Genomic DNA, 27,309 nt, shown 5'->3' on the forward strand with positions numbered 1-27,309 from the left:
AATGACAACCTCTTCAAAAAATGATGCTTGCTACCTGCAGAAAGCTGAAGCAGGATCCATATCTGACACCATACACAAAAATCAACTCAAGGTGGATCAGTGACCTAGGAGTAAAGCCCACAACCATAAAGATCATAAAAAGACAAAATTAGACCAAGCTCAGAAGGCCTAGTCTGTGGTATATAGAGGCTGATAAATAAAGCCAGAAATGCACAATCAGGAGAAGATGAATTGTTATGAAAATTGATGAATGGTACCTTCTAAAGATTAAAACCCTGTGTGTATCCAAGATTTTTTTTCCAAGGGGTTAAGATAAACCTATTGTTGTTGTTATGTGCCATCAAATCACCTGCAACCCATATGAACCCTGCCCTGTCCTGAGCCAGTCTCACTAATTCCGACACACCAATCCCCATCATCCCAGTCACTGTATCATCCATCTCTTCTGAGATCTTCCTTTCCTGTGCTGTCCCTCCACCCTTCCAAGCATAATGTCTTTCTCCAAGGATTGGTCTCTCCTGGCCAAATGCCCAAAGTACGTGAAATGGAGCTTCAAAATCCTAGCCTCCAGAGAGAGACTTGGTTTCACCCTCTCCAAGACAGACCTATTTATTTTCTTGGCAGTTCAAGACTCTTCTCCAGCACCACAATTCTAAGGCATCACATTCTTCTTTTGTCATCCTTGTCATTGTCCACCTCTCTAATACATAGCAAGTAATTGTGAACTGATTGGGAAAAAAAGATTTGGCAATACCATCTCAGGCAAGGGTTTCATTACAAAGTTTACAGGATACTACAGGACCTACAGAAGAAAAAGATGGAAAATCCAATTTTAAAATGGGACAAAGATATGGGGAAACAACTTTTCACAGAGGAAGACATTGGAATGGCCAACAGACACATGAAAAAATGCTCAAAAGTATTGGCAATAAAAGAAATGCAAATCAAAACTACAATGAGATACTATCTCACCCTAGTAGCAGTGGCACAGTTTAACAGGACAGTAAGCAATAAATGTTGGAGAGGATGTGGAGAGATTGGAACTCTCTTATACTGTTGGTGGGATCTGTAAAATGGAAGGCAGTCTGCCATTTCCTCATAAAGCTGAATATAAAAACTCCATGTAACCCAACTATTCCACTGCTAGGAATATACCCCAAGGAAATTAGAACTGAGACACAGACAGAGATTTGTACACCAATGTTCATAGCAACATTATTTACAATTGCAAGAACATGGAAACAGCTTAAATGTCCAAACACAACCAAACGAATTGAGTAATTATGGTACATTCACATAATGGATTACTATGCAACACTCTGGAAAAACTATTTCAAAAAAATACTACATAACTTGGGAGACATTGGAGAGCATTATGCTGGGTGAACTAACTCAGTCTCATAAGGACAAATATTGTGTAAGACCATTATTGTAAAAATAGAAGGATGCCGAGTAAAATATGTATGGAGACACAAGGTGGGTAAGGGAGGGAGCAGAAGGGTGAGAGTGGGCAAGGGAGAAATCACAGGGTCACATAATTTGATGGGTGTAGGGAGGGGATAAAGGAAATGAGAAAGATTGGTGCAGACCTGAAAAGATGGAGTAATTCAATGAGAATTAATTTTATAAAACATCATGTATAAGAATGATTGTATGACACACAATGTGAATGAAGGAAAGTGTGATATCCAATGTTTATGAATTTTGTATGCAACCTGATAATAAAATGTTTGAAAATAATTGCTACAGTTTTAGGACTTTTGAAAAGCAGCTTTTCTATTATTGTCTTAGTCCCACTCCACCTTAGGGGCTTGGTCTCCAGCTGCCTCAACTGTGGACATATTTTCAATATCATCGACAGCTACAAGACCAACATGGAGAGACAGTTAGCCAGACTTTAAAGAGATTGTGACGGGCATAGCCCTGGAGATGGAGCCAGAGTGAAAGGTTTTGTTTTCTGGACAATTGAGGAAACTAGAGGCTTCTTACATTTGTGTTGCTGGACTGAATCTTGACTTTCCCATGTTAACTAATAAGATGTCTCATTAAGGAATTAATTAATTAAGCGGTAACTTGCACTTGCTGTGAAGCTGAACACTGTGACACTGATGTGTCAAATGTGTTAATGGTTGGTTACCCAATGCAGACAGTGTGGGCTGGAGCTCCCTGATTAAAACAAGCTTGTAAGGAGGAGTGGCATCCACTTCCATAATAGCTTGCTTCCGGAAATCCTAGGAACCTGGAGAGAGGATGAAAGACACCCAAGTGTTGAGGACTCTACTTCATAAGGTCACTAAGAGTCACCTGCGATTTGGCAGCACTTAACAACAACAACAATTAAGGAATGATATCCTGCTGTTAATTCTTGGGACTTCTGTACACGAAATCTAGACTTTGCAGATAGCCTTTGCTTCCCCTACTCCCCAACCTATTTCCCTAACAAACACCACAACTCCAAGTAGAAAAAGATTCTGCAAAGTCTATTGGCCATTAGCAATGAATATCTTGTTCAATAACTAGTAGAAGTAGTCCAGGAATGTAGGAAGACTATGTCTGACCTCTTGAGGATCAGATTTTTATTTTATTTTATTTTTATTATTTTGTGTGTGTGTACCGTCAAATGAGATCTGACTGGTACAGGGGGAGATTGTCCGTCCTTCTCCAGCAGAGCATCTGGTAGATTTGAACCATGTCCCTCTGGGATTGCAGTGCAGCTTCTTGCCACTAGGCCACCAAAGCTCGCCAAGGATCAATTTTATACTGTGGATTTTGGTAGTGGGGATCACCAACAAAGTTCCCCTTTGTGGATTTAGTAGAGCTTGAACTTAGCCTTCCCATGTTACCATTGCTCCTTTTATAATTACATAAATAATGTTGATAATACCAAACTTACAGAAGACATTCTTTACTAGTTAAGCTAGATAGTTGTTGGATTTTAAAAATGGTTTCAGGGGATATTTTGGGTTTATGATTTCAGGGTTAAAAAACATCCAACATTTTAGAGGTCCACCCAGCCTTAAATAGGTCCAAAAAGACTGGATTCCATGGGTCTCAAAATTCTGCTCTGTATTTTTCCCCTTTCTGTCAAGATTCTACTTTAATTTTTTTTTCATCAAAATGTTAAAAGATAGCTGGCATCATTCAACTTTTTAAAAATCTCATGATAAAAGAGGTAATTGTTCCTAGAAGTAATTGACTACACATTCTATTCCTCCTCCTGTTTCTAACTTTTCTTCCTCTATTGCTACAGACTAATAGAGACTAATTTTTATTCCTTGGATGATGGCACTTACAAGCTTTTAAGACTTAAGGCACTGCACATGTAACAGAAGAAAACTAAATGTACAGGGTCAATTCCCAGAATACCTCATAAGACTACAACCTTAAGCCCCCTCAAAGGAACAAATTCCATGAAATGTTTTATTGTACAAAACCAGCCTCAACAGCTACTCTTTTGTTATCATTTTTTGTGTGTATGTGAGTGTGTGTACATAACAACAAACTTTCTCACACATGGTATTTGACAATTCAAGTTAATATAAAAGTTCAATTTATCAACATCATTTATACCAATAATTGACCCTTCTTAATTAATCTCAATGTAATTCTTCCATCATTATGAACAGAATCTCGGAATTCTAGACTTAGAATTCTCCCACTGCTTATAACATTAGTAAGCTTTGGCCTCTATAGATTTGTCTGTTCTCTTCATTACATAAATGAAGTTGTATAATACTTGTCCTTTTTAATTCAACATAATGTCTTTAAGAGGCACCCACTTTACAGCATGTGTCAGGACTTCATTTCTCTGTGTAGTATTCCATTGTGTCTGTGTAAATTGTATTTGTCCATTAATGCACTGTTAGTCATTTAGATTGTTTCCACCTTTTCCCTATTGTGAATGGTGCTGCAAATGAACTGTGAATGGATGTGTATAGTTCTGTTCATGTTGTTCCTTTCAGATCCTTTTGGGTAATACTAGAAATCAAATTTCTGAGTCACATTTTTCATTTTTTGAGAAGCCACTATCCAGCTCTACCACCACAAGATAGTATACATGATTCTTAATATTCATTTTCTTCAACATTTTATTGAAATGCAAATATCAAAGAGTGCATAAAGCATGTGTATACAACTTCACAAACTGTCTAAAATAAGCACTTATAAAACTACCACAAGGTCAGGATATAAGGCCATGGTTAGCACCCTAGAAACCCCTTTTAATTATGTAACCCCCTGCTTTTCAGAGGTAATCCTGGATTTTCAAACAATCAAATACCCTGGTTTACTTTTATATTTTCACCACTTAAATATACACCCTAAACAATGATGCTTCATTGTTCATGCTTCCGATATTTTTGTGTCTTTTTCTCATCCACCATTTTTAGGTGTGTCCATGGTGTCATTTGTACCTGGATTCTCTCATTCTCAGTGCTGTGAGTGAACAGGATCGGAAAACTCCTGCCCCCTCTGTGACAAATCCTAGTGACAATCTTCTTTGTATATTTTGGAGCACAGCCACACCCCTCCACTTCTATATTGTCAATGGCTGCTCCCACTCAATAGATCGGAGGGGTTGCAAAGAGACTATGCAGCCTGCAAAGCCTGAAATATTCCTTATCTGACCCTTACAGAAAATGCTTGCCAACTTCTGCTGCATAATATTTCATTGTACAAATACACTCTATTTAGCAATGCATTCCCTTATTACAGTACATCAGGGTGGCTTCCTGCAATGAACACTCATGCACATGTTTCCAAGTTCATGTAATTATTTATGTCTGCAGGGTATTGTAATGTAGCAAAAATAATTTCTCTGAATTCATGAGGGGAAATAGTAAGGAGCCGCACAAAACTGGTTCCTATGAAGCAAAAGTCAGACATACCTTCACCCTCTAAATTCACCACTTCTGACACCTCCATCCTCCCTTTTCCATGGCTCTATTTCTCCACTATGTTCACTGCAATGGCTGCACAGGACTCAAAGGTCCAACACACAATTACTTCATTTTCCAGAGAAGTATCAGGCTACAACTTGGCATCAGGATAAACTTGAAAGTACCTGGGACAACTTGGGATTAGGATCTAGAAGTATACAAAAAAGGTTGGGAAGGCTTCCCTGAAGAGGAGAACACACCTTCTTCAGGGCTTCCAACTAGGAAAAAAAATCTCTTGGTTTCTTCCTGCTATCAGACCTCTGTGATTTCTTTGGTACAAAGGCATCCGAGGGTTTCTTCTAGTTGCTTCTCCAAGGAACCAGAGATCAACAACTCTTTCAAGTTAAGAAGGAAATCTCCCAAGCTGTTTTTTAATCCCATCCCTACCTTATAGAAAGAAGATAAAAGACAACACTAAGGAACTCATTGTACCACAGTGATAGACCTCAGAGGGGATGTTGCAGATCGTGACAGGTATATATTAAAAATTATAGACTCTACCATGTGCAAGAAAAATCATGCTGAAAAATATCCGACAAAAGCGGAACAGTAGACCAACCAAGAACTACTTGAAATATGAGTTAGGTTTAGAAGAGATCCTGGCACTTGGGACATCATAGTCAATGTCAGATGGATCTTGGCTGAAAGCAGAGAGTACTAGAGGAACGTTTATCTGTGTTTCTCATCGACTATGCAAACACATTTGACTGTGTGGATGCTAACCTTGAGAAAAATGGGAATCCAGAACACTTGACTGTGCTCATGCAGAACCTATACATGGACCAGGAAGCAGTTCTCAGAACAGAGCAAGGAAACTGCCTGCTTCAAAATGTCAAAAAAAAAAGGGGGGGGGGGGGGAGGTGTCAGGGATATATCCTGTTTCCATACCTTTTCAATCTACGTGTGGAATAGATCATTAAAGGGCTAGACTTTATGAGGAAGAATGTGGCATCAGACTTGGGAGAAGACTCATCAACAACCTGCATTATGCAGATGACACAACCTTGCTTACTGAAACAGAGGAGAATCTGAAGTGTTTGCTGCAGAGGGTCAAGAACTACAGTCTTCAATATGGACTGAAGCTCAACATCAAGAAAGCAAAGATTCTCACTACTGGGTCAATTGTCAGCACCATGATAGATGGAGAAGAGACTGAGATGGTTAATAATTGCATCTTATTTGATTCCATAATCAACACTTGTGGCACCAACAGTCAGGAAATCAAAAGACAAATTGCATCAGGAAAATCTGCTGTCGAGAACCTCTCAAGAGTGCTAAGGAGCAATGATGTCAGTCTAGAGACTAAGGTGTATGTAATCCAGGCCACTGTCTTCACAAATATTTGCAGTGCATCAGAGAGCTATACAATGACTATAGATGACAGAAGAAGAATCAATGTCTTTGAGCTGTGGTGTGGAGAAGAGTATTGAACATATTATGGACTGCCAAGAGAACAAATGAGTTTGTCCTGGAGAGGGGAAAACCAAGTTTCTCTCAGAAACAAAGGTTTTTGAAGCTACGTCTCACATACTTTGGGCACGTTGGGACCAGTCATAGAAGAAGGACTTCATGCTTGGAAAGACGGAGAGATGATGCAGGAGAGGAAGACACTGGATGAGATGGATTGACACAGTAACTGGGGTAATAGGGATAGGTGTGTTGGAGACAGTGAGATTTTCTCAGAATAGAGCAGAGTTCAGAGCACGGTTGCTATAAGTCACGGGCAACTCAATGGCACATAACAATCACAACAACCACACAGTTTTCCAAAGTAATTTGAAAAAGAGTAGGGAATGAAAGTTCCCTTTCTCAACAATAGGCATCTTTCCCCTAAGGTGGTGGTGGTGGTGGTTGTTATGTGCTGGTGAGTCGCCTGCAAACCATAGCAACTCTGTACAGCAGCTCTGAATCTTGCCCTGACTTGAGCCAATCTCACTAACTCTGAGACACCTGCCCCCATTGCCCCAGTTACTGTATCAATCCATCTCATCCGGGGTCTTTCTCCCCTGCACCGTCTCTCCACTCTTCCAAGCATGATATCCTTCTCCAAGGGCTGGTCTATCCTGGCCATGTGACCAAAGTATGTGAGATGGAGCTTCAAATTCTAGCCTTCAAGTACACTTGACTTCACCCTTTCCAAGAAAGATTAATTTCTTCTCTTGGTAGTCATGGTATGTTCTAGACTCTTCTCCAGCAGCACAACTCAAAGGCATCAATTCTTCTGTCATCCTTAGTCAGTGTCCAGCTCTCTGATGCATAGAAAGTAATTGAGAAGACATGGCCTGGATCAGGCACATCTTAGTTTCTAGGCTGACAGAGTGCTCCTCAGCACTCTGGAGAGGTCCCTGACAGCAAAATTCTTCTCTGCAATTTGTCTTTAGTTTCTTAACTGCTGGTGCTAAGAGTGGACCCGAGCGAGCTGAAATTGTTAACAACCTCAATCTCTTCTCCATCTATCATGCTGCTGCCAACTGGCCCAGCAATATGTTTAGGGTATGCTTAATTGCTGTTTCATTAAATTTAGTTAAGTGTTACTGCACATCAAATTCTCTCAAAGCTTAAAGGCTTAAATGCTGTTACTGTTAGGTGCCTTTGAGTCAACTATGACTCAGAGTGATCCTGTGAACAAGTCAGAACCTTATCCTATGCTCCACCATTCTCATACTCAAGCAGTCACTGCGTGGATCCATCTCATTGAGAGTCTTTCTCTCATTTGCTAACTCTCTATTTTCTCAGCTAATGTCCTTTTCCCGGCAGTGATACCTCCCGGCAACATGTCTAAAGTATGCAAGACAAAGTTTCAGTGTACTTACCTACAAGGAATATCCTGGTTGCACCTCCTTCAAGATGGATTTGTTGGGGTTTTTTTTGGGGGGGGGGGGGAAAGGGTGGGAGTTGGCAAACTATGGTATGTTCAGTAGACTTTTTCAACACCATAGTTCAAAGCCATCAATTCTTCTTCAGTCTGGCCTTCCTTATGGACTGTCCAACTTTCATATACATAAGCAGCATTTGAAAATATCATGGCTTGCATCAGGCAGCCCTTGGTCTTTCAACCAACATCCATGGTCCTTAGCACTTTAAAAAGATCCTTGACAGATTTATTTGTTCACTGCAACACATGTTTTGATTTCTTGACCTCTGCTACCATGAATGTTGATTATGAATTCAAATAAAACTAAACTCAAACAAAGGATCATAATTGTGATCTTTCTGCAAATTACAATGTTACTTACTGGTCCAGTTGTGAGGACTTTTGTTTTCTTATTGTTGAAATATAATTCATACTGAAGGCTGTAATTAGATTTGATTCTTAAAAGGCACTTTAAATTTTCTTCACTTTATGCAAGCAAGGTTGGGTTGGCTATATAATGTAGATTGTTGATGAGTCTTTCTCCAATCCTGATGCCACATTTTTCTTTATACAGTTCAGGCTGTCAAATTATTTGCTTAGCATGCAGATTGAATAGGTTGGGAGAGAGGATACTCCTGATTTTTGTCTATGTACAGATTTCTCCAAATCACAATTAAGTGCGCTGGAACTCCCATTCTTCTCAATGTTATTCACAATTTATTATTATCCACACAGTCAAATGTCTTTACATAGTCAATAAAACACAAGTAAATCTCTTTCTGGGATTCTCTGCTTTCAGCTAAGATCCATCTGACATCAGGAGTGATTTATCTCTCATGCCACAAACTCTTCTGAATCCAGCTTGCATTTCTGGCAGCTCTCTGTTGATGTACTCTTTCAGTCATTTTTAGATTATCTTTAGCAAGATTTTAATTGCTATATTAATAATATTGTTCAATAATATCTGCAGTCTATTGAAACACCTTTCTTTTGCAATGGGGAAAAAATACAAGTCTCTCCCAGTCAACTAGCTGTCAGACATTTAATATCTCATGGTTATTGATGATCAAGAATCTCAGAATGGCTTGACTAGCAAGTGTTTGTCTCAAGATCTCTCATAAAATTATAGTTAAGATGTTCACTGAGGCTGCAGTCATTTGAAGATTTGATGGGGTTAGAGGCTCCTCGTCTAAGGTCATTCACATGGTGTTAGTTGATGCTGTTGTTGTTGCAGTTATATGTCATTGTGTTGCTTGCAACTCATAGCAACCCTGTGTACAACATCTCTGAACCCTGCTGCTCTATCCTGAGCCAACCTCATTGTCTCTGACACATCTACCTCCATTACCCCAGTCAGTAAGTCAATCCATCTCATCTATGATCTTCCTTTCTTACACTGTCCCTCTACCCTTCAAAGCATGATTTCTATCTCCTAGGACTGGTTCCTCCTTCCAACATGCCTAAAGTGTGTCAGATGAAGCTTCAAAATCCTTGTCTCTAAGGAGCAGCCTGGGTTCGCCCTCTCCAGGATGAACCTGTTTGTTCTCCTAGTAGTCCGTGGTATATACCATGTTGGATGTTGTTGGGTGCCATCATAGCGACCCTATAATCTGAACCTTTCTCTATCATGTGCCACCCTCATGATCTCTGACATGCTAGAGGCCATTGTTATGGTCACTGTGTCAATGTGTCTTGTTGGTAATCTTCTCTTTTTCTGATCCTTCACCTGCAGAAGCAGCATGATCTCTTTTTCCAAAGACTGGCCTTCCCTAACATGCCCAAAGTATTATTAATTATTCACCATATATTCTTTTCTTGGAACTGCTTATGACATGGAAACTGAGAGGAAGAGATAAAGACCAAGACAGAAGCTGAAGTGTTTGTTATAACCTAAGCTTGAAAGTGACATTTCTTCACTTCTATTATGATCAAATCTTCTGATCACACAGGTCCACTCCTTGTACAGTGAAAATAGGAATGACATCCTACCAAACAAACAGAAGAAACAGCACTGTTGTTGAGTCAAGTCTGACACATAGTGACCTATGTATGTTCTATTTCCAAGGTTGTAAAATTTTTTGGGAGGAGACTTCTCATCTTTCTCCCAGGAAGTGTCTGAAGTATCAGCGTTTGAACCCTGACCTTTTGGTCAGCAGCAGCCCAGTATGTCACACACTCTGCTACCAAGGTTCCTGGGGACTGTTAAAGGTGCAAATACCAGATGTGGGTAATTGGGAGTGATACTGAAGGCTGACCACCACATCCATTGTCATTTTCCTTTGCTTTCCCTGATATCTATTATGTTGAGCATCTTTTCATTTGCTCATTGACCATTTTTATTTCTTCCTTTTTAAATGTATAGATCTTCTTCAATTGAGTTGTATTTTTCTTATTGACTTGTCAGAATGCTTTTTCTATTCTGAAAACAAAACTTCTGTTGGATTTGGGTTGCAAGCATCTTCTCCCACTCTGTGACTTGCCTTTTCACACCTTCTTATGATGTCTTTTAATAAACAGAAGTTCTCAGTTCTTATGTAGCCTAATTTAAGGATATTTTCATTTGTGGTTTGTAATTTCTCACATTTAAGAAATCTTTCTTTGCCTTAATATCAAGAACAAATTTAATCGCCTCCTAAAAGTCCATTGTTGTTGTTGTTATATTGAGTCATAACCTACTCATAGCTAACCCTCCAGCAGGTTTTCAGAGGAAGTTAATTGCACAGGAGGAGATTACTCATCCTTCTCCTGAAAAACAGCTGGTGGATTTGAACCAGGTGCCTTTGGGATTGCAGTGTCATTTCGTACCACTAAGCCACCAGAAATTTATCTATCATCCTCCTAGAATAGATTTTTGCATAGGTATGATGAAAAGGGCAGTCTAATTTTGTTTCTTCTCCACATAGGCCTCAAATTATCCCAATATTATTTTTTAGAAGACATGCAGATGTGAAAACAGCCTTTAATTTATTCTATTTTTTCCTCTTCATTTTCTCTCTCTGCCCTACCTCTTGTTTCTCTCTTTTTTCTTCCTCCTTTCTCCTTTCGGGGTAATTTTCTACCTAATAAACTAGCCTGAAATAATTTAAACAAGGTAAGTAGGCTCGTGTGAAGATGAACTCTAAAACATGTCATTTGACTGGGGGAAAAGCAGCTCAACAGAAGAGGTACGATTTTGGAGAGTCAAAGAGAATGGTGAATGCTAATAAGAAAGCTAAATTGCACAGCTCCTGTCAGCTCAACGGTTAAAATTCTGCTTCTCTTGAAATATTTTCATGTTCTAAGACTTCCTTTCTTGCATAGGAAAAGGCAAAGGTGATTCATTAAAGCAAAAAAGCAGCAGTGAGTTTGATGTTTAACTGCTCCCAGCTCACTTTCCTGGCAACTCTAGAAGAAGTACCTCCTTTTCACATTTTAATGATAAAAGTTTGAAAGGGTAAAAAGAATCCCTTTGCCCCCGTTCGAGAAACATTATCAAGTGTGCCACCATCTCCTGCCTTGGGAAAGGTACTGAAGGTAAGTTAGATGCTACCATGTGAAGCAGATGCACTTTCAAACCTAGAAAGTTTGCTCTTTTGAGAATAAAGTTTGCCCACAGGAAGCCTTCCAAATTCTATTCAATGCTACTGATCATTAGTGCCACTTATTCTTTTAACAATAACATGGATATAATTTTGGAACAAGAGCAGCAAGGGGGAAAATTTATCCCCATTATGTCTCATTTAGGATGCCTTTACCTCCAAGTGACAGAGATGCATCTCAAAGAACGTTGTTGTTAGCTGCCATCAAGTCAGCTCCAATGTATACTGATTCCACGTACAACAGAACATACATAGTGACTCCCTGGTCCTGCATCATCTCTATGAGCCATTGCTATTCTCAAGCTCACATGGTCTTTGTGTCTTTTGAATGCCTTTTAACTTAGGGGGTCTCATATGCAAGCACCATCTCAGATAACACTGTGATGCACTGGGCTTTCATTGGTTCATTTTAAACAGTAGATCAGGCTTTCCTTCTAAGTTTGTCTTAGTCTGGAAACAATACTGAAAACCTGTCCATCATTGGTCACCTGCTGGTGTTTGAACTTTCAAGGGTGTTACTTCCAACATTAGAGAAATTCACAAGCCAGCACAGTACAACACACTGACAAGTGGAGTCATGGCAAAGAACATTAGCTTAGGAAATTTGTTCTCATTGTTAGCAATAAAGGCATAAATAGGACAGTTCAGTTACTATATTACCACCTAAAAGCCACACCAGTGATCCAGATTCCTTCTAATTTCCCACCTTGCCTTCAAATTCTGTCTTTCAGTAAGTCCTCAGCTTATTCTTGTCTAAGACACAGTTCCAGCTGTTACCTTCATCACCCTAGACACTATTTCTTCTTTCAAATGAGGAGAAACTTCCTAGATGTGCCCAGTAGATTTCTCAATGTCTCATTGGCCAGAATTATAGTACAAACTCATGCCGAGTCAATCACTGACAAGGAATGTGGCACAGTGACCAGTGTGGATTAATCAGCACTTTTACACTAAGTCATGTGGAGCAGGGCCACTTTCCCAGAACAAATAGGTGGAAAAGGAAAGGAGAATTCTTAAAATCAGGGCAATCATGAAGAAATGCTCCAAATCACCAGCAATAAGAGAGATGCAAATCAAAACCACAATGAGGTACCATCTCACTCCAGTAAGAGTGGCAAAGTTTAACAGGCCAGGAAGTAATAGATGCTGGAGAGGATATGGTGAGAAAGGAACTCTTTTACATTTTTAGTGGATTGTAAAATGGTACAACCACTCTGGAAGGCAGTTTGGCTCTTCTCAAAAAGATGAACATACAAATTCCATATGACCCAGGTATTCCACTATTTGGAATATGCCCTGAGATTTTGAGAACTGAGGCATAAACTGAGATTTGTGTACCAATGTTCATAGCAGCATATTCACCGTTGTAAGAACATGGAAACAGCCCAAATGTCCAACCACAAATGAATGGATTGAGAAATTATGGTACATTCACACAATGGAATACTATGCAGCATGCAGGAGCAATAACTTTGTAAATTATTACCTAACTTGGGAGGGACTGGAGAGCATTATGCTGAATGAACTAACTCAGTCACATAAGGATAAATAATGTATAAAACCATTCTTTTGGAATGAGTATAAGGATCCAGGAGGGGTAGGAGAAGTTGGAAGCAGAGGGATGTGGATGTGCAGGGAGAAGAAGGGATTAATCATTGGGTTGTACAATTTGATGGGTGGGTGAGGGAAATTGAAAGAATTTGTTCAAATTTGTTTTTTAATTTTGTAAATAAACTAGTAGAAAAATTTTTTAAAGATTAGGGCAATCAACAATAAAGTCAACTATTCTACAATCTAATTGTCATTCCTTGTAGCTGACCCTGGGGGGGGCGGGGGGGGGGAGTGCGGGGTTGGAGGCTGTAAATAGCATGAGAGGAGAAGACTCCCTGGTGAATTCCAGCCACCAGAGAGATGCTATCTGTGCATTAGCAGCTCAATTCCTGACTGACTGTGCCACCGTAGCACCCTTACTACATACTACAATTAAAGTGGGCAAAACCTAAACTTTTTTGTTTACCTGTAAATATCTCACTCATGAGCTCTTTCCCACCAATGGCAAGAATGGGGAAATCGTCACTTGTAATGAAAATAAATGTATTACTTTTAGCTCAAAAAAATATCTTTTACGTTTCTCCCCAAGGGGATAGCTTATCACTAGCCACAGATGGCTGGGGAGGAGTTAACCAACACCCAACTAGATGAAGAGATAATCCATGCTGTGGGCTGGTGTCGATCACTGCAACCTGTTGGCTTGCCCTGGGCTGGACTTTGCATGTGGATACAGATGCTCAAAGTTTCCAAGTTGAACAGAGGATTCTTCAGCTAAAGGAATATGCTTCTTTCCTCAGATTACTGTTGTTGATATTATTGAGTAACGTCAAGTCAGGACTGACCGATAGCTGACCTTCCGGCGGGTTTTCAGAGGCAGTAAATCACGTGGGAGGAGACTGCCCATCCTTCCGCAGAGCAGCTGGTGAATTCAAACCACTTGCCTTCTTGTTGTTGTTGTGTGCCATCGAGTCGCTTGTGACTCATAGCGACCCTATGTACAACAGCCCTAAACCCTGCTCTATCCTGTGCCAATCTCACTGTCTCCGACACACCCATCCCGATTACCCCAGTCACTGAATCAATCCACCTCCTTTAGGATCTTCCCCTCCTGCGCCTGCCCTCCACCCTCCCAAGCATGATGTCCTTCTCCAAGAACCAGTCTCTCCTTACAACATGATCAGAGTACTTCAGACGAAGCCTCAAAATCTTTGCCTCCAAGGAGCAGCCCGTTTAACCCTCTCCAAGATGAATCTGTTTTCTTAGCAGTCCATGGTACCCTCAATACTACACTTGCCTTAGGGATGGGCAAATCAGAAATTGGCTATCTAAAAGGGAATAGAAGGACATGAGGCATGAAGTACCTGGCTTACACACCTTCACTAATGTATTGTCGGGCAGGGAAAGAATCTGTAATATACATGAACATAATAGAATGTAGATGAAAGATTGTACAAAACACAATGTGTATGCATGAAACAATGCATATGAGTGATAAAAATATGAATTTAAAAAAGAAAAGAAGGGTTAGCTCATCACGGTCTTACTTCTCAAGATGGCTTCATTTCTTCTTCCTGTATGCCCTCTTGAGTACAACTCATGACGGCCTCCCTCATGTGATAGAACAGATCTAGTTGATCACTAGGTCTTTTCTTTCAAAGAGTGATGAATCTGAATCACCAATCCTTTATTAACAACTGAGCACATTAACCATTATACTACCAGAGCATCATGTAGGATCATGGAAAAGCTTATATACTCTACTAGTGATTGAGGAGAGGGTAGGAACCAACGTTACATGCTGTCCCATAGATCTTTACTGTCCCCCACAAATATATTCCTTATCCCGCAATCACTGAGGCTCATCCTAACCCAGGATGATTACAACAATTGGCAGAGCTCATGAAGAGTTCTCCCACTTGGGTTATACTCCTTGATGCCTGAGTCAGCATCCCGTGCTGGTTACCTCCCACATGCTCTTCCAAGGGCTTTGTGGATCTCTCTAAAATTTGTTATGACCCTCCGTCAATACACTTGAACCAGGCAATCCATCCTGTAGCCCTTGGCTACAGTGTCATTTTGTCCATATACTCAAATGTCAGTTAGTGCATCTGACTGATTTCTTTGTAGGTCTTGTCAAAGTTGGAGGTGGATACTAGATATTCACAACCTGTCGAGAACTGACAGACTCAGGACACTATGATGGGCTCTCTCTGTGTATAAACTTACTTGCTGTTATGTGCTGTCAAGTTGCCTGTGGCTCATAGCGACCCTATGTACAATAGCCCCAAACTCTGCCCTATCCTGTGCCAATCTCACTGTCTTTGAAACACCTATTGCCATTACCCCAGTCACTGAATCAATCCATCTCATAGAGAGTCTTCCTCTTCTGTGCTGTCCCTCCACACTTCCAAGCATGGAGTCCCTCTCCAAGGACTGATTCCACCTTGCAACATGTCCAAAGCATGTCAGATGAAGCTTCAGAATCCTTGGCTCCAAGGAGTAGCCCGTCTTCACCGTCTCCAGGACAAACCTGTTTGTTCTCCTAGCAATCTATGGTATATTCAATACTCTTCTCCAACACCACAGCTCAAAGGCATCAATTCTCTTTGTATCCTCCCTAGTCATTATCCAGTTCTCTGATGCATAGCAAGTGATTGCAAAGACCATGGCCTGTATCAGGCACACCTTAGTCTCCAGACTGACATCGTTGCACTTCAGCACTTTAGAGAGGTCTCTAACCACAGACTTTCCCATCACAATACGTCTTTTAATTTCCCCTAATGCAGTTGTTTGACCATGAATCCAAGGCTCCCCATGATGCATTGTCATTGTTGTTGTTGTTATGGGCTGTCGAGTCACTTGCGACTCATAGTGACCCTATGTACAACAGCCCTAAACTCTGCTCTGTCCTGTGCCAGTTGCACCATCTCTGATACACCCATCCCGATTATCCCAATCAATCCACCTCATAGGGGTCTTCCCCTCCTGCGTTGTTCCTCCACCCCAACCAAACATGATGTCCCTCTCCAAGGACCTGTCCCTCCTTGCAACATGTCCAAAGTATACTAGACAGAGCCTCAGAATCCTTGCCTCCAAGGAGCAGCCTGGTTTGACCCTTTCCAGGATGAATCTGTTTGTTTTCCTAGCAGTCCATGGTACTCTCAATACTCTTCTCCAGCATCACAGCTCAAAGGTCTCAAATGATGACTGGAGCCCAAGCTCTATTGCAAATGTACACTGTTGTTTCTAATACACAGCCCACCACTCCCACTGTACTGTTGTTACTATATGACAGTGCCACATCTCTCCAAAGGATCTTGACATTGAAAGAAACTTTAGAGAGTATCTATTTCAATTATAAAACTTTGCAAACGTGGTCTTTGGTCTCAGCCACAGAAGCAAGATGATGAAGGAAATGTCATTGTTTGGAAAGCATTGCAATAAGACGTACATGTTGTGCCACCACTACGGCTCCAAGGCCTGCCGCTTCCAAAAGCCCACCTGTAGCAAGTGTGGCTACCCTGCCAAGCACCAGAGAAAGTGCAACTGGAGTGCCAAAGCTAAAAGGCGAAATGCCACAGGTACTGGGTGTATGAAGCACCTAAAGATCGGATACCGCAGATTCAGGTGTCAGTTCCGTGAAGGAACAGCACCTACACCCAAGAGGGAAGCATCCACTTCATCTTAAGAATTCCAGTGTTTAATTCTGGATATATGTTCTACTATTTAATTTAAAAAAAAAAAAAAACACCCTCTCTTTGCAGAAGGAAAACTGAGACACAGAGATGTTGCTCCAGTTATCCATATTAACGTAGATATAGTGAGTTGTGTCTCCTCTATGTTGATTCTTTTCCCCACTGGTTAGAATCCTTTCCCATGAAGATGTGACTATAACAAAGCAATATGATGAAGAGGACCTGCATCCCTGAAAGACTGTGTGGGTTAGGCTCACTCCAGCTATCTGAGAATCTCAACTCAAAACTGTTAGATGTGAATGAGTGAGCTTACTTGGTTAGTTAAAGTATATGCAGAACAGTTTTTCTGCAGCCTTCAATATGTCAAGAAGACAAAGATTCTCACCACTGGACCAATTGGCAGCATCAGTATGGATGGTGAAGAGATTGAGATTATTCACAGCTTTAGTCTGCTTGGCTCCACGTCAACACTCTTGGCACCAACAGCCAGGAAATTAAAAGACGTATTGCGATGGGAAAGTGTGCTGTTAGGAACCTCTCTAAAGTACTCAAGAACAACAGTGTCTCTCTGGAGACTAAGGTGCATCTGGTACAGGTCATGGTCTTTGCAATCACTCGTTATGCGTCAGAGAGCTGGACAATGCCCAGGAAGGATAGAAGGAGAATTGATGCTTTTTAGCTTTGGTGTTGGAGAAATGTGCTGAGGGTGCCATGGACTGCTAAGAAAACAAACAGATTCATCCTGGAGAGGTTTAAAGCGGGCTGCTCCTTGGAGGCAAGGATTCTCAGGCTTCATCTGACATACTTTGGTCATGTTGTCAGGAGGGACGGGTCCTTGGAGAGGGACAACATGTTTGGGAGGGTGGAGGGCAGGTGCAGGAGGGGAAGGCCCTCTGGGAGATGGATTGATTTGGTGACTGGGGCAATTGGGATGAGTGTGTCAGATACAGTGAGATTGGCACAGGACAGAGCAGAGTTTAGAGCTGTTGTACATAGGGTTGCTATGAGTCGCACGCGACTCAACGGCACATAACAACAACAACAACAACAATGCAGAACAGATCATCCAGGAGGCTGGGCTCTATGAGGAGGAGTGTGGTATCAGGATTGGAGGAAGACCCATCAACAACCTGCATTATGCAGATGACACAACCTTACTTGTTGAAACTGAGGAGCACATGAGGTAAAGGATAGAAGGTAAAGGACTGTAACCTTCAATGTGGATTGAAGCTCAACATCAAGAAAACAAAGATTCTCACCACTGGGCTAATTGGCAGCATAATGATAGATGATGAAGATATTGAGATTGTTAACATCTTCAGCTTGCTTGACTCCACAATCAAAACTCTTGGTATCAGTATCCTGGAAATCAAAAGACTGATTGCACTGGGAAAATCTGCTGTCAGGGATCTCTCCAGAGTATTGATGAGCAATGATGTCAGTCTGGAGATTAAGGTGCACCTGATCCTGGCCATGGGCTTCACAATTACTTGCTATGCAAGAGAAAGCTGGAAAATGACTAGGATGAAAGAAGAATTGATGCCTTTGAGTTGTGGTGCTGGAGAAGAGTATTGATTATACCATGGACTGCTAGGAGAACAAGCAGGTTCATCCTGGAGAGAGTGAAACCAGGCTGCTCCTTAGAGACAAGGATTTTGAAGCTTAATCTGGCATAGTTCGGGCGTGTTACCAGGAGAGATCAGTCCTTGGAGAGGGACGTCATGCTTAGAAGGATGGAGGGACACCACAAGAGAGGAAGACCTGAATGAGATGGATTTACTCAGTGACTGGTATAATGAGGGTAGGTGTGTCAAAGACAATGAGTTTGTCTCTAGATAGAACAGCGTTCAGAGCTGTTGTATATAGCGTCACTATGAGTTGCAAACAACTCGATGACACATAACAACAACAAGAACATGTTAACAATGTGTTGTTAAACATTTCAATTATATCAAATTAGTTTGTCGCATTAACTAGATGGTCTAGAGATCTTAGAGAATAATTAGTCAAACCACGGATAAATTCAGGGAGAATAAATAAACTTGGCTCATCTTGAAAACTACAGTGTCATGCCTCTTTGTTCGTCTCCCAGAACAGAACAAACATCAGATCAGGAGCTGGAGTAGGCTGCAGACACTTTAAAGTAGAGAAGAAGCATCTGTAGCAAAGGGGGCTAAGGAGAATTTCCTAAGATCTCAGTCCTGTGGGCAGAGACTTGAAGAGAACTGGTAAACCCCCAAAACCATCTGGTATATGAAGGCCAAAGATAAGAGGTGTTTTCTGCCTGGGGGAAGTTTCAGGAGATAATGCTTTGAAGGAGTACTTGAAAACTAACTCAAACAGGCCCATAACCAAGGACCAGATCTTCTTCTGTATCTTTTGTAGAGCCAGTGCTCAGAAATCACCCGTTGATTAATTGATTTCCTTAGTATAAATATCTAATTCAAAATTCCTGTGGGGAAAAACCAGATATGTACAGGTAAATGACCACGTCCTACTCTGCCACTCAGAATATTGAGAAAGCAGGATAGTGTGCTGGCAAAGAACAGAATACAAGGACTCAGAAGCCAGCTTTACCAATTACCAGCTCTGTGATTGGGGGACTAATATAAAAAAACTAAGGAAAGGTTCATGCACAGAATCAACCTTGGAGGCTAACAGCGATGAGAAGAGAGGGAAAGGCGAGGGGGGAAAATAAGTGAAGCATGGCTATGACCTTTCGGAAGCAGATAACTAGACCTTATTCCAACATACTTCTGGGTAGATTTATGCCATCAGTTTTTCAGTCCATGGGTGGGCAAGTAAACATTTTAAATCCCTTAACCATTTAAATCCCATTTTAAAGTCTCCATGATAATATCTACTACATATTCTTATTACAAAGAGTCAGTGAGCTAATTTGTAAAGTTCTCAGCATAGTCCCTGGCACTATGTAAACACTGTTAAATAAATGTTGATATTAACTTTCAGGATGAAATTTGAATAATATGCATCAGAAGCTTTGAACCACAGATCCCATATCCCAAAGGCTTCTCTTCAGAGAAATTCCTGGCATTAAGTGACCATCTATAAGGGATCAGAAAAATAAATGGTAGGAGAAAGTAGACATTGTTACACAAGGCATTGTATCCTTGACTTCATATCACTTAGAACTCATGTTATTCAAGATCAAATTTTCTACCATAAAATAAATGCAAAACAGAATTCACATTATTTAAAAATTTGCCTACAAAGCAAGACATAATTAATATTTTATATTCCACTATTTCAAACTGTGCAACTCAAATTTGCATTAAAAGCAACACGACCGTATATTTATTATGGAGTCACACAAAAATTTATGTTGCATAAGAATAGACAAAGGCTTAGAAAGACACCATGACACATCCGTTTTTTGAAGTGTGACCCCAATTTCAACAGATAGACATTTTTCAGATCCTGGTAAAATTACACATCAAAATTCAAAGTTTGATGGCAGGATTATTGGTACATTTTGGTTTCTTCTGTTTGTTTAATCTGCATTTACTAAATGTTCTATGAAAAGTAGGCATTCTTTTGTAGTAAGAAACAAAGCAAAGGAAACTTTAAAGGAATAAATATGCTGATTACAATTTAACTTTGAAAAAAAATTATAGAAATATCTATGGAAACAAGTAGGTACATTAAAGTAGATCATTCCAACCTATTAGGTGATGTCTACAGCTTTAGTAGAGAGCTCTGGTAGCATAGTCTGCAGGGAGTTACACTGCTAACCCAAAGATTGCACATCTTTGACAGTTCGAATCTACCAATTGCTGTAAAGGAGAAAGAGAAATAATCATCCCCTATGTTATTTAATTGTGATGGGGAAAGTCTGCTGTTAGGGTCCTCTCCAATGTACTGAAGAACAATGGTGTCACTCTGGAGACTAAGGTGCTCCTGATACAGGGCATGGTCTTTGCAATCACTTGCTATGAGTCAGAGAGTTGGACAGTGACTAGGGAGGACAGAAGGAGAATTGATGCCTTTGAGCTGTGGTGTTGGAGAAGAGTATTGAATATACCATGGACTGCTAAGAAAACAAACAGGTTCATCCTAGAGAGGGTTAAACCAGGTGGCCCCTTGGAGGCAAGGATTCTGAAGCTTCATCTGACATACTTTGGACATGTTGCAAGGAGGAACCAGTCCCTGGAGAGGGACGTCATGCTTGGGAAGGTGGAGGGATAGCGCAGGAGAGGAAGGCCCTCTATGAAGTGGATTGATTCAGTGACTGGGGTAATTGGGATGGGTATGTCAGAGACAGTGCGATTGGCACAGGACAGAGCAGGGTTTAGGGCTGTTGTTTATAGCGCAGCTATGAGTCACAGGCGACTCAAGGGCACATAACAACAACAACAACATGTGATTTATAACCTTAGAAAACCCACTGCAGAGTTAGCTATGCGTTGGTTCCAACCAGATGGCAATGAGTTTGAGGGGTTGTTTGTTTGTTTGTTTGTTTTGACAATTTTAGTGGAAATTTTAGTGGAAATAGTGATGCAAAGGTTAACACACTCAGCTGCTAACTGAAATGGAGGCATTTGAAGTTCATCGAGAAATAACTTGGAAGAAAGGCTTGGCTCTCTCCTTCCAAAAAACTAGCCACTGAAAACTCCATGGAGTGCACAGTTCTCCTGTGACATACGTAGCGTTGCCAGGAGTCCGAAATGATTCAATGTCGACTGTTTAACAACATGAGTGAACTGGCTGTTCATTTTGTTCTCTAATACTTGATACTAGGAATCTGAACCCAGTGTATTCCCATGTGGCAGAAGTGACCAAAATGCAAACTGAGGCTGCGCTGGCATGATCCAGACACAATGGAAATCTTTTTGAAAGTAGCAAAGAACCTCAGAAGTCAGACTGCATGGGGTAGTTTTCTCAATATGCCTACATGTATATTTCTTTTGAGATTCAATAATATCTTTAAAGAAAACTGAAAGTATGACATCTGGGGGATTCAAAAGAGAAAGAACATTAAGCAAATTTTATGATTGTTGTTGTCGTTGTTAGGTGCTGGCAAGTACAGCTCATAACAACACTATGAACAACAGACCTGAACTCTGTTCTACCCTCTGCCATCCTCCTCATCCCTGGTACACCTGAGCCCATTGCTATAGTCACTGTGTTCACCTATCTCTTCCTCTCTTTTCACTGATTCTCCACCTTTCCAAGGATGTTATTCCTTTCTAAGGAATAGCCTCTCCTAGACCATGTCCAAAATAAGAAAGGTGAAACTTTGCCATCCTTGCTGCCAAAGAGCATATCAGCTGCACTTTTTCCAAGACATATCTGTTTGGTTTTTTGGCAGTCCATAGGATATTCAGTCCTGTTATCCAACACCACAACTCAAAGACATTGATTCATCTTCTGTCATTTATTGTCTGGCTTTCAGATACATAGCGTGTGATTGAAAAGACCATGGCCTGAATCAGGCACATTTTAATGTTCAAACTGACGTCAACCATTCAAACTGAGTACAAACTGCTCTCAATATTTTGAAGAGGTCCTTGACAGCTGACTTACCCAAAGCAATGTATCTCCTGATTTCCTGACTTCTGGTAACAAAAGTGTTCAGTATAGATCCAAGTAAGATGAAATTATGTTGCCTATTGGCCTAGTAGGAAAGATCTTTGTTTTCTTTTTCTTTTCTTTTTATTTTTTCTTGTTATGTACTGCTGAATTGGATCCTACTGGCACAGGAGGAGATTGCCCCTCCTTCTCCACAGGAGCATCTGGTGGATTCAAACAGGACGCCTTTGAGATTGCAGTGCAGCTTCTTGCCACTAGGCCACCAGAGTGCCCTTTTTATCTTTGTTTTCTGATGTTGAAGTATAATCATATTGAAGGTAGAAGTCCTTGGCCTTCTGCAGCAAGCATTTCAAGTTCTCTTCACAGGGACCTTAGCAGACAGACTGACTGCACAGGAATCAGATTTGTTACATCTATGGGAAGAATCATTAGAGAAGTTCTATACTGCATTCATAACCAAGCCTAGTGCTCACTGCGGAACAGACCATCAACTACACATATGCAAGTTCAAACTGAACATGAAGAAAATGGAAACAACCCCACAAGAACAAAATTAAGAACTTGAGTCTATCCCCCCTGATTTAATATCATCTGAAGAACAGCTTGGAGGCATTGATCACCAATGATCGAAGACCAGAGGAACTATGGGACTAAATCAAGGGTATCATCCATAAAGAGAGCAAAGGGTCATTACAAAGACAGAGGAGAAATTAAAACACTAAAATGATGTCACAAGAAATCATGAAAATTTTATTAAAGCATCAAGAAGCCAAAACAAAGGAAAGAGATGCTAAAGTAAAAGAGTTGAACAGAAGAATTCAAAGGGCAGCTCAAGAAAACAAAGCAAAATGTTATAAGAAAATGTATAAAGAGCTGGAATTAGAGAATAGAATAAAAGAACTCACTTGGCATCTCTCGAGCTGATAGAACTGAAAAACAAACGCAAGCCTCGAGTTCTAATACTGAGGATAACATGAGGAGGAAGAAAAAGGAAGATTCATCAACAAATTTACATTCTTGCAGATGGCACAATCTTGCTTCCTAAAACTGAGGAGGACCTAAAGTGCTTGCTGCGAAGGTCAAGGACTGTAGTCTTCAATATGAATTGAAGCTCAACATCAAGAAAACAAAGATTCTCACCATTGGGCCAATAGGCAGCACCATTATGGGTGGAAAAGAGATGGAGGTTGTTAACAGTCACAATCAACACTCTTGACACCAGCAGTCAGAAAATCAAAAGACTAATTGCACTGGGAAAATCTGCTGTCAGTGACCTCTCCAGGGTACTAAGAAGCAAAGATGTCAGTCTGGAGACTGATGTGGCCTATGGTCTTTGCAATTGCTATGCATCAGAGAGCTGGACAATGACTAAGGATGACAGAAAAAGAATTGATGCCTTTGAGTTGTGGTGCTGAGGAAGAGACTTGAGCATGCATGGGCCACCAAGAAAACAAATAGGTCTGTCTTTGAGAGAGTGAAACCAAGTTTCTCCTTGGAGGCTAGGATTTAGAAGCTCTATCTCACATACTTTGGGCATGTAGCCAGGAGGAACCAGTCCTTGGAGAAGGACATCATGCTCAGAGGGGTAAAAGGACAGAGCAGGAGAGAAAGACCCCAGATGAGACAGATTGATAAAGTAACTGTGGCAGTGGGGATAGACAGGTGTGTCAGAATAAGTAAGACTGGCTCAGGACAGAGCAGGCTTCACAGCTGTTGTGCATAGGGTCGCTATGAGTCACAGGCGACCTAATGGTACCTAACAACAACAGCCACCAATATACAGAAGCTGAAAGAATGAATAACGATGTCTATGGAGTGCCTTGAGGAGCTCTCTGCAAATCCCAGCACAGGGTTCTTACATCTCACTCTTGTCTGTAATCTTATCCCAGGAAAACTGCCTTTACATACAGTGACCTTCTCCCCTCCTGCCACTTTTGCAAATGAGTCCTTTTTGATGAGTGAGTGATCACACCCCCATTGCCTCTAGGATCATATCCCAGCTACTTGGCCTGACAATCAGTACTTTCCTGATCAACTATCTATCTTTGCTTTTCCCTACACCATTCATTCAGAACCCATTTGAAGTTTTTGTTTCTTTTCTGCTTTGAACAATCTGTGCTAAATAAACACGTTCATATAGCACATCTTTTTTGACTATGATCAAAAAGCATGCTGTTGTTGTTATGTGCCGTCGAGTTGCTGACGACTCATAACAACCCTATGTACAACAGCCTTAAACTCTGCTCTATCCTGTGCCAATCGCACTGTCTCCAATGCACTCATCCCGATTACCCCAGTCACTGAATCAATCCACCTCATAGGGGGCCTTCCCCTCCTACGTTATCCCTCCACCTCCCTAGCATGATGTTCCTCTCCAAGGACGGTCCCTCCTTACAACATGTCCAAAGTATTTTTTTTTTCGTTCTACTTTCACGAAAAAGCATAGACACACTATTATCTTCCTCATTACATTGACTTTGGAGAAACAGTAGAAAACAGAAGAGCTTGGTCTCTGATGTAAATCCTAGATCCATCAGCTTCTTAGCTTTGTCAATTGCAGCAAGATAACTTAAGCCTTTGATTTGTGCTATTAGGTGAAGAGTATTGAACATACCATGGACAAAGAACAAAAAAGTATGTCTTGGAGGAACTACCAACAGGGAGCTCCTTAAAGGCAAGGAAAGTGAAGCTCATATACTTTTGGCAGGATGTCAGAGGGCCCAGTCTTCAGAAAAGGAGATCATACTGGGGAAAGTGGAGGGTCAGAGAAAGAAAGGGTGATCCTCAGCAAAATGGATTGACACAGTGACTGTAACAATAGACGTGGGCATAAACTACAATCAGGAGAGGATAAAATAGATGAATGGGACCTGCTAAGAATCAAATGTCTATGCACATCCAAAACCTTCTCTAACAGGGTAAGAAGGAAAGCCACAGACTGGGGAAAAATATTTGGCAATGACATATCTGATAAGATATTTGTATCTAAAATTTGTAAAATACTCCAGCACCTCAACAAGAAAAAGATAAACAGCCCAGTCACGAAATGGGTATAGGATATGAACAGACACTTCACCAAAGACATTCAGATGGCAAACAAACATATGAAATGTTCAAAATCTCTCACTATCAGAGAGATGCAAATCAAAACAACTATGAGATATCATCTTACTTCAGCAACAATAGTAAAGTTCAACAGGGCAGTATCAGGTCGCCGAGGAAGGACAGAACCCAGTTCAGGCCAAGAAAGACAATTTATTGAGGAGAAACAGTTGGGCTGGTTCTCAAGCAGAAGACCAGCCCCCACTAAAAGTTAGAGAGGGGTTTTATATTCTCTTACAAGGAACTTGGGGAAAGGGATGCTCACAGATGTTTTCTACAAGATTGAGAAGTGGGCTGGGATCTCAGATAACTATTTCTGGGAAAGTGGGTAGGGTAGGTTCATATCCTTGACAGAGAGAAAAAGCACAGCTGCTGCTTCCTGTGATTGGATTCTTTCAGTGGCCATTCTGGGAGAGGAAGGAAAGGGCTCTGCAGTCCTAATAGGCAGAAAACAACAAATGCTAGTTGTGGGGAGATGGGAACTCTTATTCACTGCTGGTGGAATGTAAAATGGTACAGCCACTACAGAAGGTGGTCTGGAACGTTCTCAAAAAGTTGAAAATAGAGGACTTCCGCTTTGGGGACTGCAGGTTTCTCGTTTCCGGATCCTCCGCGTGTGACTTCCCTTGCTTTTGCTGGTCCTGCGAAGCCCCTCTTGTCACTGAACCCGCAGGAGCAGGCCGAATTTCAGAAACAGGTGGCACAGATCCGCCATCGGACGCAGAACGAAAAACTTACTCCTGGAGTTGTCTATGTTGGTCACATACCTCGAGGCCTTTTTGAACCCCAACTCAAGTCATATTTCTCCCAGTTTGGCACTGCTACGAGACTTAAATTATCCAGAAGTAAAAAGACTGGAAATAGTAAAGGTTATGCCTTTGTGGAGTTTGAGTCTCATGATGTTGCCAAGATCGTTGCTGAAACAATGAATAACTACCTTTTTAGTGAAAGACTCTTGAAGTGTGATTTCATGCCACCTGAGAATGTACATGAAGAACTTTTCAAAGACTGGGATGTTCCATTTTCGAAGCCATCAAATCCTGCAGTGAAACGATATAATAAACATCGAACACGTACAGAAAAGCTACGGATGGAAAAACGATTTAAACAAAAAGAAAAATTACTAAGAAAGAAATTAGCCAATAAAGGAATCGATTATAATTTTCCTCCATTGGTTTTACCCAAAAAGGAAAGACGTGTCACCAACAGTGATCTTCAGAACTGTACCGATAGCAAGGATTCCACACCCGTCTGTACACCATCATTTTTGGAGAGACGAAAATCTGAACTGGCTACACTGAATGATAATGATGAAGATAATGAAATAGTGTTCAAACCTGTTGTCAGTGTAAAAGAAGAAACAAACAAAAAAAAAAAACAGAAACACCTACACATTCAAGAAGTAAAAGAAGAAAGAACGAACAGTAATTTTGAATGTAATATGAGTGTATTTGGGGGAAAATGTAGTGGTTTTGTTACTAGGATTAACTCTTGACATTTTGCTACATACAGACGTTGGCACAGTATTTGGAGGAAGAGCATTTCCTCAAGTAAAGCAATGCATTGCATTCAGACTTGTTTATCTGTGGTGAGATGGAGGGGCTTGTGGTTGGCCAGTGCTACCTCTTGGTTTACTAGACTTCCTGTTTCCTTTGCAGTAGTCTTATTTGTCCTTAGATACTATTAGTGGCCAGCAGATAAACTTCTAAAGTTATTTCTGTGTACGTGAAACAAGTAGTTTTTGCCTTTTCAGCTGTTGATTGTGATTCCTTGAAATGTGTTTTTTTGTGAGGTAGGTGCTGTCCAGTTGGGTCCAATGCATAGCTGTCCTCTATATAACAGAATAAAGTCCTGCACCACCCTCACAATCTCTGCTCTACTTAAACCCATTGAAGGCATTCTGTTTATCCTTCCTTCTGAGAAGCACTGTGACTGCATTCCTACCAGGACAGATTTATTTATTTTGGTAAACTGTGGCATATTCAATATTCTTCACCAGTACTGTAATTCAAAGGCGTTAATTTATCTCCCTTATTCATTGT

The 27,309-nt window shown here is 40.8% G+C and overlaps 1 protein-coding gene across 1 annotated transcript in view; it reads left to right on the forward strand.

Annotated features, from left to right (window-relative positions):
* Positions 1–16,371: 16,371 nt before the first annotated feature.
* LOC102863233 overlaps positions 16,372–27,309 on the forward strand; it is a 134,866-nt gene continuing 123,928 nt past the window's right edge. The window contains exons 1-2 of the mRNA XM_006902049.1: positions 16,372–16,501; positions 25,858–26,615. Of these exons, the coding sequence (XP_006902111.1) occupies positions 16,372–16,501; positions 25,858–26,615 (888 nt within the window). The remainder of the gene's footprint in view (positions 16,502–25,857; positions 26,616–27,309) is intronic.

This window comes from Elephantulus edwardii, unplaced genomic scaffold (genome assembly GCF_000299155.1).
Source record: "Elephantulus edwardii isolate Elephantulus edwardi_28Jun2011 unplaced genomic scaffold, EleEdw1.0 scaffold00361, whole genome shotgun sequence".
Lineage (NCBI taxonomy): Eukaryota > Metazoa > Chordata > Mammalia > Macroscelidea > Macroscelididae > Elephantulus > Elephantulus edwardii.